General features: G+C 40.5%; 1 protein-coding gene across 1 annotated transcript; it reads right to left on the bottom strand.

Moving 5' to 3' along the window:
- Window positions 1-36: 36 nt before the first annotated feature.
- Window positions 37-8,604, bottom strand: shpk (sedoheptulokinase). Its single transcript, XM_063202670.1, has 7 exons — window positions 8,194-8,604; window positions 7,947-8,088; window positions 6,972-7,155; window positions 6,408-6,560; window positions 5,234-5,409; window positions 1,278-1,478; window positions 37-909 (listed from the first exon to the last, which is right to left on the bottom strand). The coding sequence occupies exons 1-7, from the start codon at window positions 8,344-8,346 to the stop codon at window positions 497-499; spliced, it is 1,422 nt and encodes a 473-aa protein (XP_063058740.1). The 5' UTR covers window positions 8,347-8,604; the 3' UTR covers window positions 37-496.
- Between the last annotated feature and the right edge of the window lie 2,039 nt (window positions 8,605-10,643).

The raw sequence follows: 10,643 nt of genomic DNA, 5'->3' as shown, positions 1-10,643 counted from the left end.
GATAGGAATTAAGGAATTCATATATTTTTTGTTATATATATATATATATAATAAAAAAAAATAAAAAAAATAAGGAAAATGCTATATTAATTACTTTGTTGTTGTTTATAATGGAATGTTTATTTAAATAACCATTCAAGCCATTATACGCATATTTACACAATGTATTTAAGTTAAGTTGTTAAATCATAAATTAAGACCTTAATAATTATGCAGTTATGATGATGCAATTATTTAACTTTAGGGTGGTAAAGTTTGTAAAGTTTGTAAATCAAGTTATTTTCATTATTTTTTCTCAATGTGAAGAGGAATGTTTTGAAGGAAGAAAGTGTGGCCTGCCCTTGCATCACACAATATGCATGATCAATAAATTAATACCATTAAAAACAATCTAATCAAAAGAAGGATCATACATAAGCACTATACATCCATTTGCCTTAATGGACACAGTGTGGTCTTTACAGTCCTTCTTTATCCACATTACAAAGGGAAGTTATTAGGAGGACCACTCAGTGTTCAGACGATCACAACACAGCAAAGCGACCCCAACTGCCGAGTCGACATTTTTCCCGTACACCACAGGCAGCGGCAGAGCCTTCTCCACCTCCTGTCTGAGCACTTGGTTCCGGCCGAGGCCACTCCCGCTGGCCACCACCCTCTCCACCCCAGCCTCCAGTAGCTTCTGTGGAGGCAACATGCTGCAGAGGTTCTCCATGATGCCTCTGCACAGGGCTCTGGTCACGTGACCCAGGCTCAGGTTACCGGGGGAGATGTTGGACAGCTGGCCCAGGGAGGTGGTGTCGTGGCGCTCACCCAGGAGCGTGGGGATCAGCCTCAGGTCCGTGTCTGGCTGAGCCTGGGCCGCCTGTATGAGCTGTGGGTAGACACTGGCTTCACTGATCTCCACCCCTGGAGGAAAGACATTTCAACTATTATTAGGATACTGCAACCGCTTACCACTAGGGGGCATTCATTTTTAGGAGCTAATAAAGAACACAATTTTGGTCCCCTATTACCATAATTATCATCATCATCATCATCATAATAGTAGCCCCACCCATTTCTTAACCATTTCTTGCAGTGTCTTTATCATAATCTTGTTGTTACCAAAATGGTAACCAATTTGTTACTTAACAGTGTTGGTCATGTCATAGCAGGCAAAAAAAAAACTAAAACGGATAGCCGTCAACCCTTTCGGGCCACAATCAACCTTATTACACATGGTCTTTGTAATTTACCACTGCATGCATGCACATAGTTTTATTGAGTGCCTTTACCAAGCTCATGCATCCAGGCCTTTAGCATTCCAACAAAGGTGGCCAGCACATTGCCCCCATTCAATGAGGCGGCCACTGCCAGGTAGGATCCATTGAAATAGGGGAAGTAGGCGATCGGTGACAGAGCATCAGGCACACAGGCAGGTGTGAAGCCAGCAGGCATGGCGAAGGTTAGCTGAGCAGATGTGCTAATGTTGAGCACTGTGGGTGATATTAGTGAGATTGTTAGTGTTTTTAAAAATATCACATTAAGTCATAATTAAAAGGTAGATCAATCAAGTCAAAGTTCCCCATCAGAAACATGGGGCATTCCTGCAACAAATGCTGAACCAGAGACGGAAATACTGTGTTTCAAGTCAGAAAGTAAACCAAAAAAGATTTTGCGTGGTTGCTCTTTGGTCCAAAGTTATGTTATCTAAGGTTAAGTGAAAAGAAAAAGAAAACTTTTCTCAACCTTTATTTATAATCACATGTCCACAGAGGACTTTGAAATTGGCCATGTTGTGTCTTAAGCCTTCTTCAGCAAAGGGTTTTATTTTCTGACGTCAGGTAGTTCATCTCTCTCTTTTCCCCTACCTTGACTGTTAAGCCAATGTATCAGTAGGCCTAGAGGTGTGAAAATGTGTGATGTGAATATATCACCATTATGATACGTTTTTGATGTGTGCATCATGTCTTGGACACCTTACAGTAGTTTCCTTTGAGATCAATAAAGTCTCTAATGTACGCCACTCAACCCCTATCTGCTCTCATAATGGAACATCCAAAACTGGCACGTACAGTGGTGCTCATATGTTTACATACCCCAGCAGAATATACGCTTTCTCTGCGATTTCTCACAAAATATGAAGGATTACACAAAACCTTTTTTTTCACTCATTGCTAGTGACTGGCTTAAGATATTTACTAGCAATATTCTGTGTTTACTCTTTCAAAAGCATGATCACAACCCAAACTACCCAAATGACCCTGTTCAAAAGTTTACATACCCTAGTTTCTGATGCTGAATATGGCCCTGTTTAACATCAGGGACCGCTCTAAATTGTTTGTGGTACTCAGCCACTCAGGGGAAACCTCAAATGTGAGGTTCCAGCAAGACACCCAAAGATATTATAGGAAACAACCATTCTGCCAGGAAGAATGTGCTGTTTTGTCATCTGAGAACATTAAGAGCCTTATCCACAACTACCACAAACAATTTAGAGCGGTCCCTGATGTTAAACAGGGCCATATTCAGCATCAGAAACTAGGGTATGTAAACTTTTGAACAGGGTCATTTGGGTAGTTTGGGTTGTGATCATGCTTTTGAAAGAGTAAACACAGAATATTGCAAATAAATATCTTAAGCCAGTCACTAGCAATGAGTGAAAAAAAAGGTTTTGTGTAATCCTTCATATTTTGTTAGAAATCGTCAAAAAAGCGTATATTCTGCTTAGTCCGGCAGCCAAAAGCCAAATATCAGCCGAACCCAGTTTCGTCTGATAAAGTTTTTTTCTTTGCAGTTTGTGGTTGCTTAAGGTGTACCTATTAAGATTCCAGACGATGCCCGGTGATATCCCTTGAGCATTTTCAGATATTGAGCCTTTTATGCTTGGTGTGCTGCAGCCATAGATTACAACAGTGTTTGGCTCCCAATTCATGTTATGCTGACCAAATACCCTATACCATACTTATTTTGTGCTTGTTTACATGGTAGGATGTGTAAAAGAACAGGTGGTGAGGTATGGACATCAGTGGGGGTGGGGTCATGCATGTTTGGGGGCGGGGCATTCACCCAAAAAGCCTGATTTTCCAAGTCGGAGACACAAAGGCCAGCATTTTGCCAAACATGGCTTTATATCTCATAGTTGGTTGTTTGGTTTTGCTGTTTGTAGTTGTCCAACACTTACCCATCAGGATAAGAGTGGGTGATGTGCCAATTTCAGATATTAACCCTTTCATGTTGATTTCGCTGCAGCCATAGCCCGCAAGCTTTTGACAGCTTCATAACTGCACTATGATTAACCATAGAGCATTCTGGGTGGTAGGCCTGCCACATCAAAGTGGAAAAAGTGTCCTCGTACCAAATACATTTTAGACAATTACATAACTAGCTGTTTGTCAAGCAGAAATATGTAACATTTAGGCAAGTATTGGTGGTGTCAGCTCAGACATACCCAGAAAGGATTACTAATTCAACACAGAATTTCACCATTTCATACATTGCTATTTACTCTTCCTGTGCTGTTGTAACACAAAATAAAAATTGTAAGTAATAATTACATAATTTTTGGCTGATTATTTGTTTGCCTACAAAGTACATAATTTCAGTGGTGGTCGTATTAACATGGAAAGAGATAAAATTAAAAATGTAAATCCACAAAATGACATTGTAATTGACCTTTTACCAGCCCATGCCATATCAGGGTGTGACACTGCGGCATCCTATTTTGGTATTGGTAAAGGCTTTGTTATCAAGACCCTAAAAGCTGGATATCACTTGACATCAATTGGTAATGTGCTGGCACCATTCCAACAACTTTCCAATGAGGCCACTAACTTTGTGTCGTCATGTTATGGCATTCCAGACAGTATCAGCATGTCACATACAAGGTTGGTGGTATGGGGAAAAAAGAATGGGAAAGGTCATTTATCTTCACCTAACCTGGCTGCTCTTCCACCAACAACAGAGGCATTTCTTGAGAATGTGAAAAGGGCTCATTTTCAAGCAATATTGTGGAGGACATTGGTTCACACTCCACCTGAACTATCTCCTGAAGCATTTGGATGGAAGAAAGACCCATGCAACAAAGCACTGATACCAATAAGTGTTCCAGAAAATGTCAAAGTGGCACCAGACTACATTTTACAGATGATCAGACGTGATTGCAAGAGTAAAAGCCCCTGCAATTCTAAGAAATGTAGCTGTGCTGTAAACAGTGTGCCTTGCACCATTTTCTGTGCATGTTTTCGGCTGGGATGCTGCCGAACCAATGTTGTGTGAGCTTTACTGTGTGTGTGTGTGTGTGTGTGTGTGTGTGTGTGTGTGTGTGTGTGTGCGTGTGCGATGTTGTCATGTATGTTGTCATGATGTGATGTTATGCAGGATCTCATAATGCACAATCCGTGACATACTTTACAGTCTTATTCTAAGCAATGTTGTGAATGTTTTTACCGATGCATTTATTGATTTGTCATTCATGACCTGATTTATATAACTAAATGCATAAAAATAGGCCGAAATCGCATTTTTTAAGGTTATTGGCAGTATTTTCTCTGTACCTGGATAACAGAAGGAGATAGCCACAATTAACCACAGTAAATATTCTTGTATATACAATATTAACAAAATAAAAAAGGAATTTTGAAGCTGGCATTTTCAGGTGGTCAGATTCATTGCATCAAAATATATGCAAATTAGTGCATATTAAATTAGATAATAGCCTAATTAGCATATTTAAACATAAAATATAGAAAACTTGTAATACATTTTTTTCTCCAATTCATACGAGTAATCATCTGATAAAGTTTCATATTGATATCTGCAAGTTAAAAAAATACCCTATTCACCTACAGTGTCTCGCCTTATTTGTGGGATTGCTGTTATGAAAGGGTTAATTATTACCCCATATTGGGTTTGTTTCAATAAGGGCAGTGTTAAGGCAGTCCAATGTGAATGTTTTTCAGGTAATAGCAGCAATTTGGTACATTTTGTAACATTATTCACAGTAATATTAGGTGTCTTTAGTTTTTTGTCATAATTTGCATTTATGGGACAATAAAGGCTCAAAATCTGGAAATGCTCAAGGGATATCACCGGGCATCGTCTGAAATCTTGAAGACTTGCCTAAAATCTATTAGATAAAGCAAAAAAAAAACTTTATCAAAGAAATCTGGGTTCAACCCCACGGCTCCCGGACTAGCTGGGGTATGTAAACATATGAGCACCACTGTATGCCTGGATGGTGTAGGCCTACCTGCATCTGTCCTGTTGGTCATGGAGGAGTAGACACTGCACTGGAAGTCCCCTAGCGCTACCGTAACAGGCGTGTTAGCAGGTACGCCGTGCCATTCAGAGCAGGTGTGTCCAGCACAGGCTCCCGACTCCATAGGCTCCGGGAGCAGGTGAACGGGAAAGCCTGCCTCCCTCAGGCTGAAACACATGCAGGGGTTGCACAGCACACCAAGTCATGGGTTAGTGACACTGAAGACATACATGCTCCATGCTGATATTTTCTCTCTCCCTTTACCAGAGGTGTATAAAGAGGAAGACGTAAAAGAAAACCCTCATTATGTACAGTGTTATAACATGTGGAACAAATACTGCATGCAATATACCAGTGTATCATGTACCTGTGTTGTATGTGGCTCAATGACAGTTTTTTGGGCTTAGACGTCAGGTGGTACAACCCCAGCTAATGCCCACAAATGAATTAGTAAAAGGTAATGCATGTAGGCCTACTACTGTAATTAATATGCTTCTTAGATAATTCATTAAATACAAACAAAAAACATTTAATGCATACAATAGTGGCATTAGCTGGCATCACTGTCTGGTATGGCAACATCACTCAGGCTGAAAGGAAGTCTTTGCAACGAATAATCAAGACTGCGGAGAGGATTATAGGCACAGCACTTCCCTCCATGGACTCCATATATGTACAGCGCAGCCATAGGAGAGCAGAGAGAATCATTAAAGACCCACTCCATCCAGCTAACTCTCTGCTCAAACACAAGAACTGCATATACAAACTGAGACACAGTAGACCGGACAGCATTCCTACCAGAAAAGCAAGGTTTTTCAACAGCTTCTTCCCAGCAACAGTGAGGCTGTTGGCAAAGAAGAACATTTGACACCTTTCTTATTATTCTTTTGATCTCTTTGATTTTTATCACTTTTTAATATATTTTTCTATTTAATTATATTTATTGACTCAGAGGGCCTGCACAAGAGTTCCTATGTGCTTGGACTACTAGTTCATGCACAAATGGCAAATAAAGTACTTTGAACTTTGATTAGCTGTAGTTGCATCACACTGACATGTTATTACTAAAACGTCATTGACCCATTTACATCATGAATGTAATTCTACTTTATAAACCTCTGCCCTCTATTCATGCTATTAGTATGTAGATTAATGGCGTCCTCACATGTCAACATTCCAAGTGCTAGTGACTGTGTTGAAGTAACCCCAGCTGGCAGCATTCTGTGTGGAAATCGAACAGCCTTTAGATGCACACAACATCGATACCACATAGTCGTGGATGGTCCCGGAAGCATCGAATTGCGAGAGGAATTCAGGTCTGCAAAAAAGGTAACACTGACTCATGTTGACATGTGTTTGTGGCACTGCAGAGTCTCTGACATAATTATGGCATTATTCTAGAAGCTGTGGCCTAATGAATAAGGAGGTGGGCCTTGTGATCTGAAGGTTGCAGGTTCGAATAAAAAGAATGTGAGTAGTGAGTACCCTCATCCATAGGTGAAGTGCCCTTGAGCGATTAAGGCACCAAAACCCACATTGCCTCAGATACAGCAACCAAATAACCTGTGCCTATATAACTGAAAGTCACTTTGGAGAAAAGTGTCCGCTAAATGGCATGTAATGTAGCTATAGTTGTTGGGTCTCTATGCCTTGACAGTGGCATTTCAACCACAGGACTAGATCTGAGTGAATATTAGATAAGGACAAAATAAATCTCTTTTGTGCTCACCTGTGCTTCTGGAGCCAAAACAAACTGGCACACCCAAAGCCAGTGGAGAGGCTTAGATGGGAGTTGGGCTGCGGCAGTGAGGACAGGAACTCGCTACTACAGCGGCCATCCTCCCAGGTGATCAACTGACTGGTATCTTTTGGCTTGAACATGCCAACGCTGTTGGAAACAAACCACTCGCAAGCTGATAAAAACAGGAACAGAGAACAAGAACTGTCAATGTTGCCAAAAATATTAGTAGTTGAATCAATGCAAATGTAATGTAAATGGAACTAATTAGCTCAACAACTACTGGGCTCAACTACAATAGAGCTCTTCAGCGTTGACGTCAACTTGTATGCGGCGTTTGGACTACCGGTTCCCTGGCGATTTTTTACATTGCAAAACGCCATAGAGATTCAGGTTTGGCAAAAATATAAGTTGCACGGCAACAACGAACATTAGCGTGTCCCCGCATCCCTTTCTCATTAGTGGAACGGATCGTATCATCATGTTGGTGTATTCACATGTTAAATCATGACGATTATAATTCAATATTGCTAACCCCTTTCTGATCATTAAAACTTCCGAACTACATACTTTCCTTTGGTTGCCATGGGTACAACCTTCCGCACGTACATGCCGTTAGATACTGGCGCCGTTTCTGTAGTCGCCAAAAGCTTCCGGGTTTAGCATATGGACGCAACATCGTATTTATGTCGAAGTTTGACACAAAATGATCAACCATGTCATACCTACAGCCTATTTTTAACACCCTCGACAGTTTGCGGGGGTTCGCTAAGCGCGTGCTTGCACTCGGAGCTTATTTGAAATTTACCCCTATTCATTCCCAATGGAGGCCGGAAGCCGATAGGAACCAGGACGTCCTTAAATGCTAACATGAAAGACTACAATCTACTACATGCTTCCGCTTCCGCTGAAGAACTCTATAGGCCTATCCCAAAAGTAAAGAAGGAAAACCAAACCAAATCAAACCTGCATTTGTATTCCACAGAACAACCCCATGCATTTGTCCAGAAACCCCTATTCCCACGACTTTATGTAATTTATCTCGAGGCAGAGAAGTTACACACTGATTGAGGGTGTCAATTATTTTGCAGGGGTCCTGTTCTTTAGCCTGCAAAGAGGACATGGGAGAAAAAGACAAGTGATGCACACTGCAAGGTTTGGTAGTAGGCATGCTGTAGTCAGAGTCAGACATGACAACGCATTAAATACCTACATTAACAGCTTGACTTTCTCTATCAGCAGCTGTTGACAACGAATTACTGTCCGTGATACTTCTCGTCGTGCAGTCCAGCAATACCGCTTTTACAGATGTTGTCCCTAAATCAACACCAAGGACAAAAGTCGAAGAACAGGTGGGAAGAGACATCTCCAGGATTCCGACGCATTCGCTGCTTTTTAAACAAGTAAAAAGTACAGACAGCTCCTTGTTAGTTCCTGTTAAATTCTGTCAAAACATCGGCGAGATTAGCTACCCCCCATAGTACAATGATCAGTGGACTCCAGTTCAGTTATGAAACCTTTGAATCTTATGGAGTATGCCCGTATCGTGGACACACTGTTGTTCTAAAGTAATTTAGTACATGAATACTGTTTGTCCCAAAGGGGGAACCGTAGCCCGTCAAAGGTCTTTCTGTTTTGTTTTTTGTTTTTTAAATTATTTTTTTTACACACATGTACTATTTTAATGCAATTAAATCTTATGAATAATGATATAGCAATAAGCATAATAATTCAGAGAAAATATTTAATATATTGCTTACACAGTTTCAAAGTGCTAAATATTTACGGAAGTAGTATGACGTTTCAGAACTGACGTCCCAGCATGCTCAGCACGAAAGATGGCTGCTCGAGGAACCGACAGATGGGAATAACGATTTGATTTAGATTGTCTCGTACTGTTAATTTCATGCGAATCATCGTTTACAATTCATTTGAATTGTTTTATCACAGTTCATAAGACGACGTGTTCGTTAATCCACATTTGAAGATTTCCTTGAGGGAAATATCGTCTTCTGTCGGTAAAGCAAAGAACCTCTGCCCTGTTAGCATAGCTAATACCTGTATGTTAACCTAATGCTTATGATATGCATGATGCAACAACAATCAGTTTCATTTTTTTTAACATAAAATGAAGCAATGGTTCCTACCCATTTGTGTTTGACTGAATATGCTCGTTTGTGTTACATTGTTGTCAGATTCCAAACTGATTGTGGACAGTCATGGCCGCTGCACTGGCAGCCAAACGCGAAGGACCACAGTTCATCAGCGAGGTAGCGGTGAGAGGCAACGCAGCTGTGCTTGACTACTGTCGGACGTCTGTGTCAGCCCTGTCCGGAGCTACCGCGGGCATCTTGGGCTTGACTGGATTGTATGGCTTCATCTTCTACCTCCTCGCATCCTTCCTGCTGTCTCTGCTACTCATCCTCAAAGCAGGGCGCCGATGGAACAAGTGCTTCAAATCTCGACGCTTGCTCTTCACTGGAGGCCTAGTTGGTGGCCTTTTCACGTACATCTTGTTTTGGACTTTCTTGTATGGAATGGTTCATGTATACTGAGTTTTTTTTTTTACAATGACCTTACTATTACTAGCACGTCTTAGTTGAAATCAATAACTAGGCCCCCTGTGTTGTATAGAGCAACTGTCACTCAATTCCTACAGTGAAGTTTCAATCATCTTTGCGGGAACTTCTTATTGCACTGAAGGTGATCTCTTACTTAATCCCCAACACAGGTGATAAATAATGCCCATGGTTCCGTTATTCCATTGTACATGTAGGCTATGCACACAGTGCTTCATATTTGTCAAGCCATTGCTGTTTTCTTTTGCCACAGACTGTACACAATGTCCAGTTTCATTTGTGTTGAAAATTGTATACCATTTTTACTCTTGAGTGTTGTGTGATCAGTCGGACTATTCTGGTGGTAATGATGTCTTTTGTCAGCTTTTCAGTACTGGGTGATTGTTAAAAATGATTGCTTTGGAATGACGTTGCCACGAATAGATTTTATTGATTATCTTACTGAAGTTGAAAGTTATGTACACACCCTAGCACACTAATGGATAATGACCTGTTTTCACTCTAATTGGCGGCATGGGGCCATGTCAAACCATCTGTCGTTACAGTAGAAGGGAACTTTGATACCAATAGCAGAGAGCTCTGTCTTCACTGTTTATTAGTAATGTTAGGTCATTAGCAATCCATTTGTCATTGTCCTTAAGTTTTGTATGTTTGTTTGTTGTCAATAATATATTTAAACACAATGCACATCCAAGTCCGAAGTATCCCTTTTTAAAAGAAAAAATATTCAGATAGTGCTCTCACCTAGAAATTAATTTTTAAGACTGATGTTGAAGATTATGTTGGTTATTTACACATGCACACACTGTGTGTTTGCTGCTGAGCTGAACACATTAAAAGGTAATAGACCACTGGTTTTGAGTGTGCATATCAATCTATTCACAATTCATTGGAAGCGTGACTGTGACCTGAAGGGCCTTTCTTTGACCTTTATGTCCCCCAGTAAGTGCATGTGTTTTAGTATGAGCCCATTCTGGCTAAACTGTTATTTCAAATGTCCTCATGGTCCAACAATTGCTGGACATTCAAATTCCTTGATCCTTTTCATGAATATTTACAATGCTAAAATATTTCTGTAAATAAT

Source organism: Engraulis encrasicolus, chromosome 7 (assembly GCF_034702125.1).
Source record: "Engraulis encrasicolus isolate BLACKSEA-1 chromosome 7, IST_EnEncr_1.0, whole genome shotgun sequence".
NCBI lineage: Eukaryota > Metazoa > Chordata > Actinopteri > Clupeiformes > Engraulidae > Engraulis > Engraulis encrasicolus.
This window is presented reverse-complemented; position numbering and strand designations above follow the sequence as displayed.

Excerpts from the sequence above, each read along its gene's own strand:
- shpk (XM_063202670.1), bottom strand. The coding sequence starts at position 8,346 with ATGTCTCTTCCCACCTGTTCTTCGACTTTTGTCCTTGGTGTTGATTTA. Across the intron at positions 6,561-6,971 it reads TTTTGGCTCCAGAAGCACAG|ACCTGAATTCCTCTCGCAAT; the intron begins GTGAGCACAAAA and ends CCTTTTTTGCAG. Across the intron at positions 5,410-6,407 it reads AGCACTTGGAATGTTGACAT|CCTGAGGGAGGCAGGCTTTC; the intron begins GTGAGGACGCCA and ends CATGTGTTTCAG.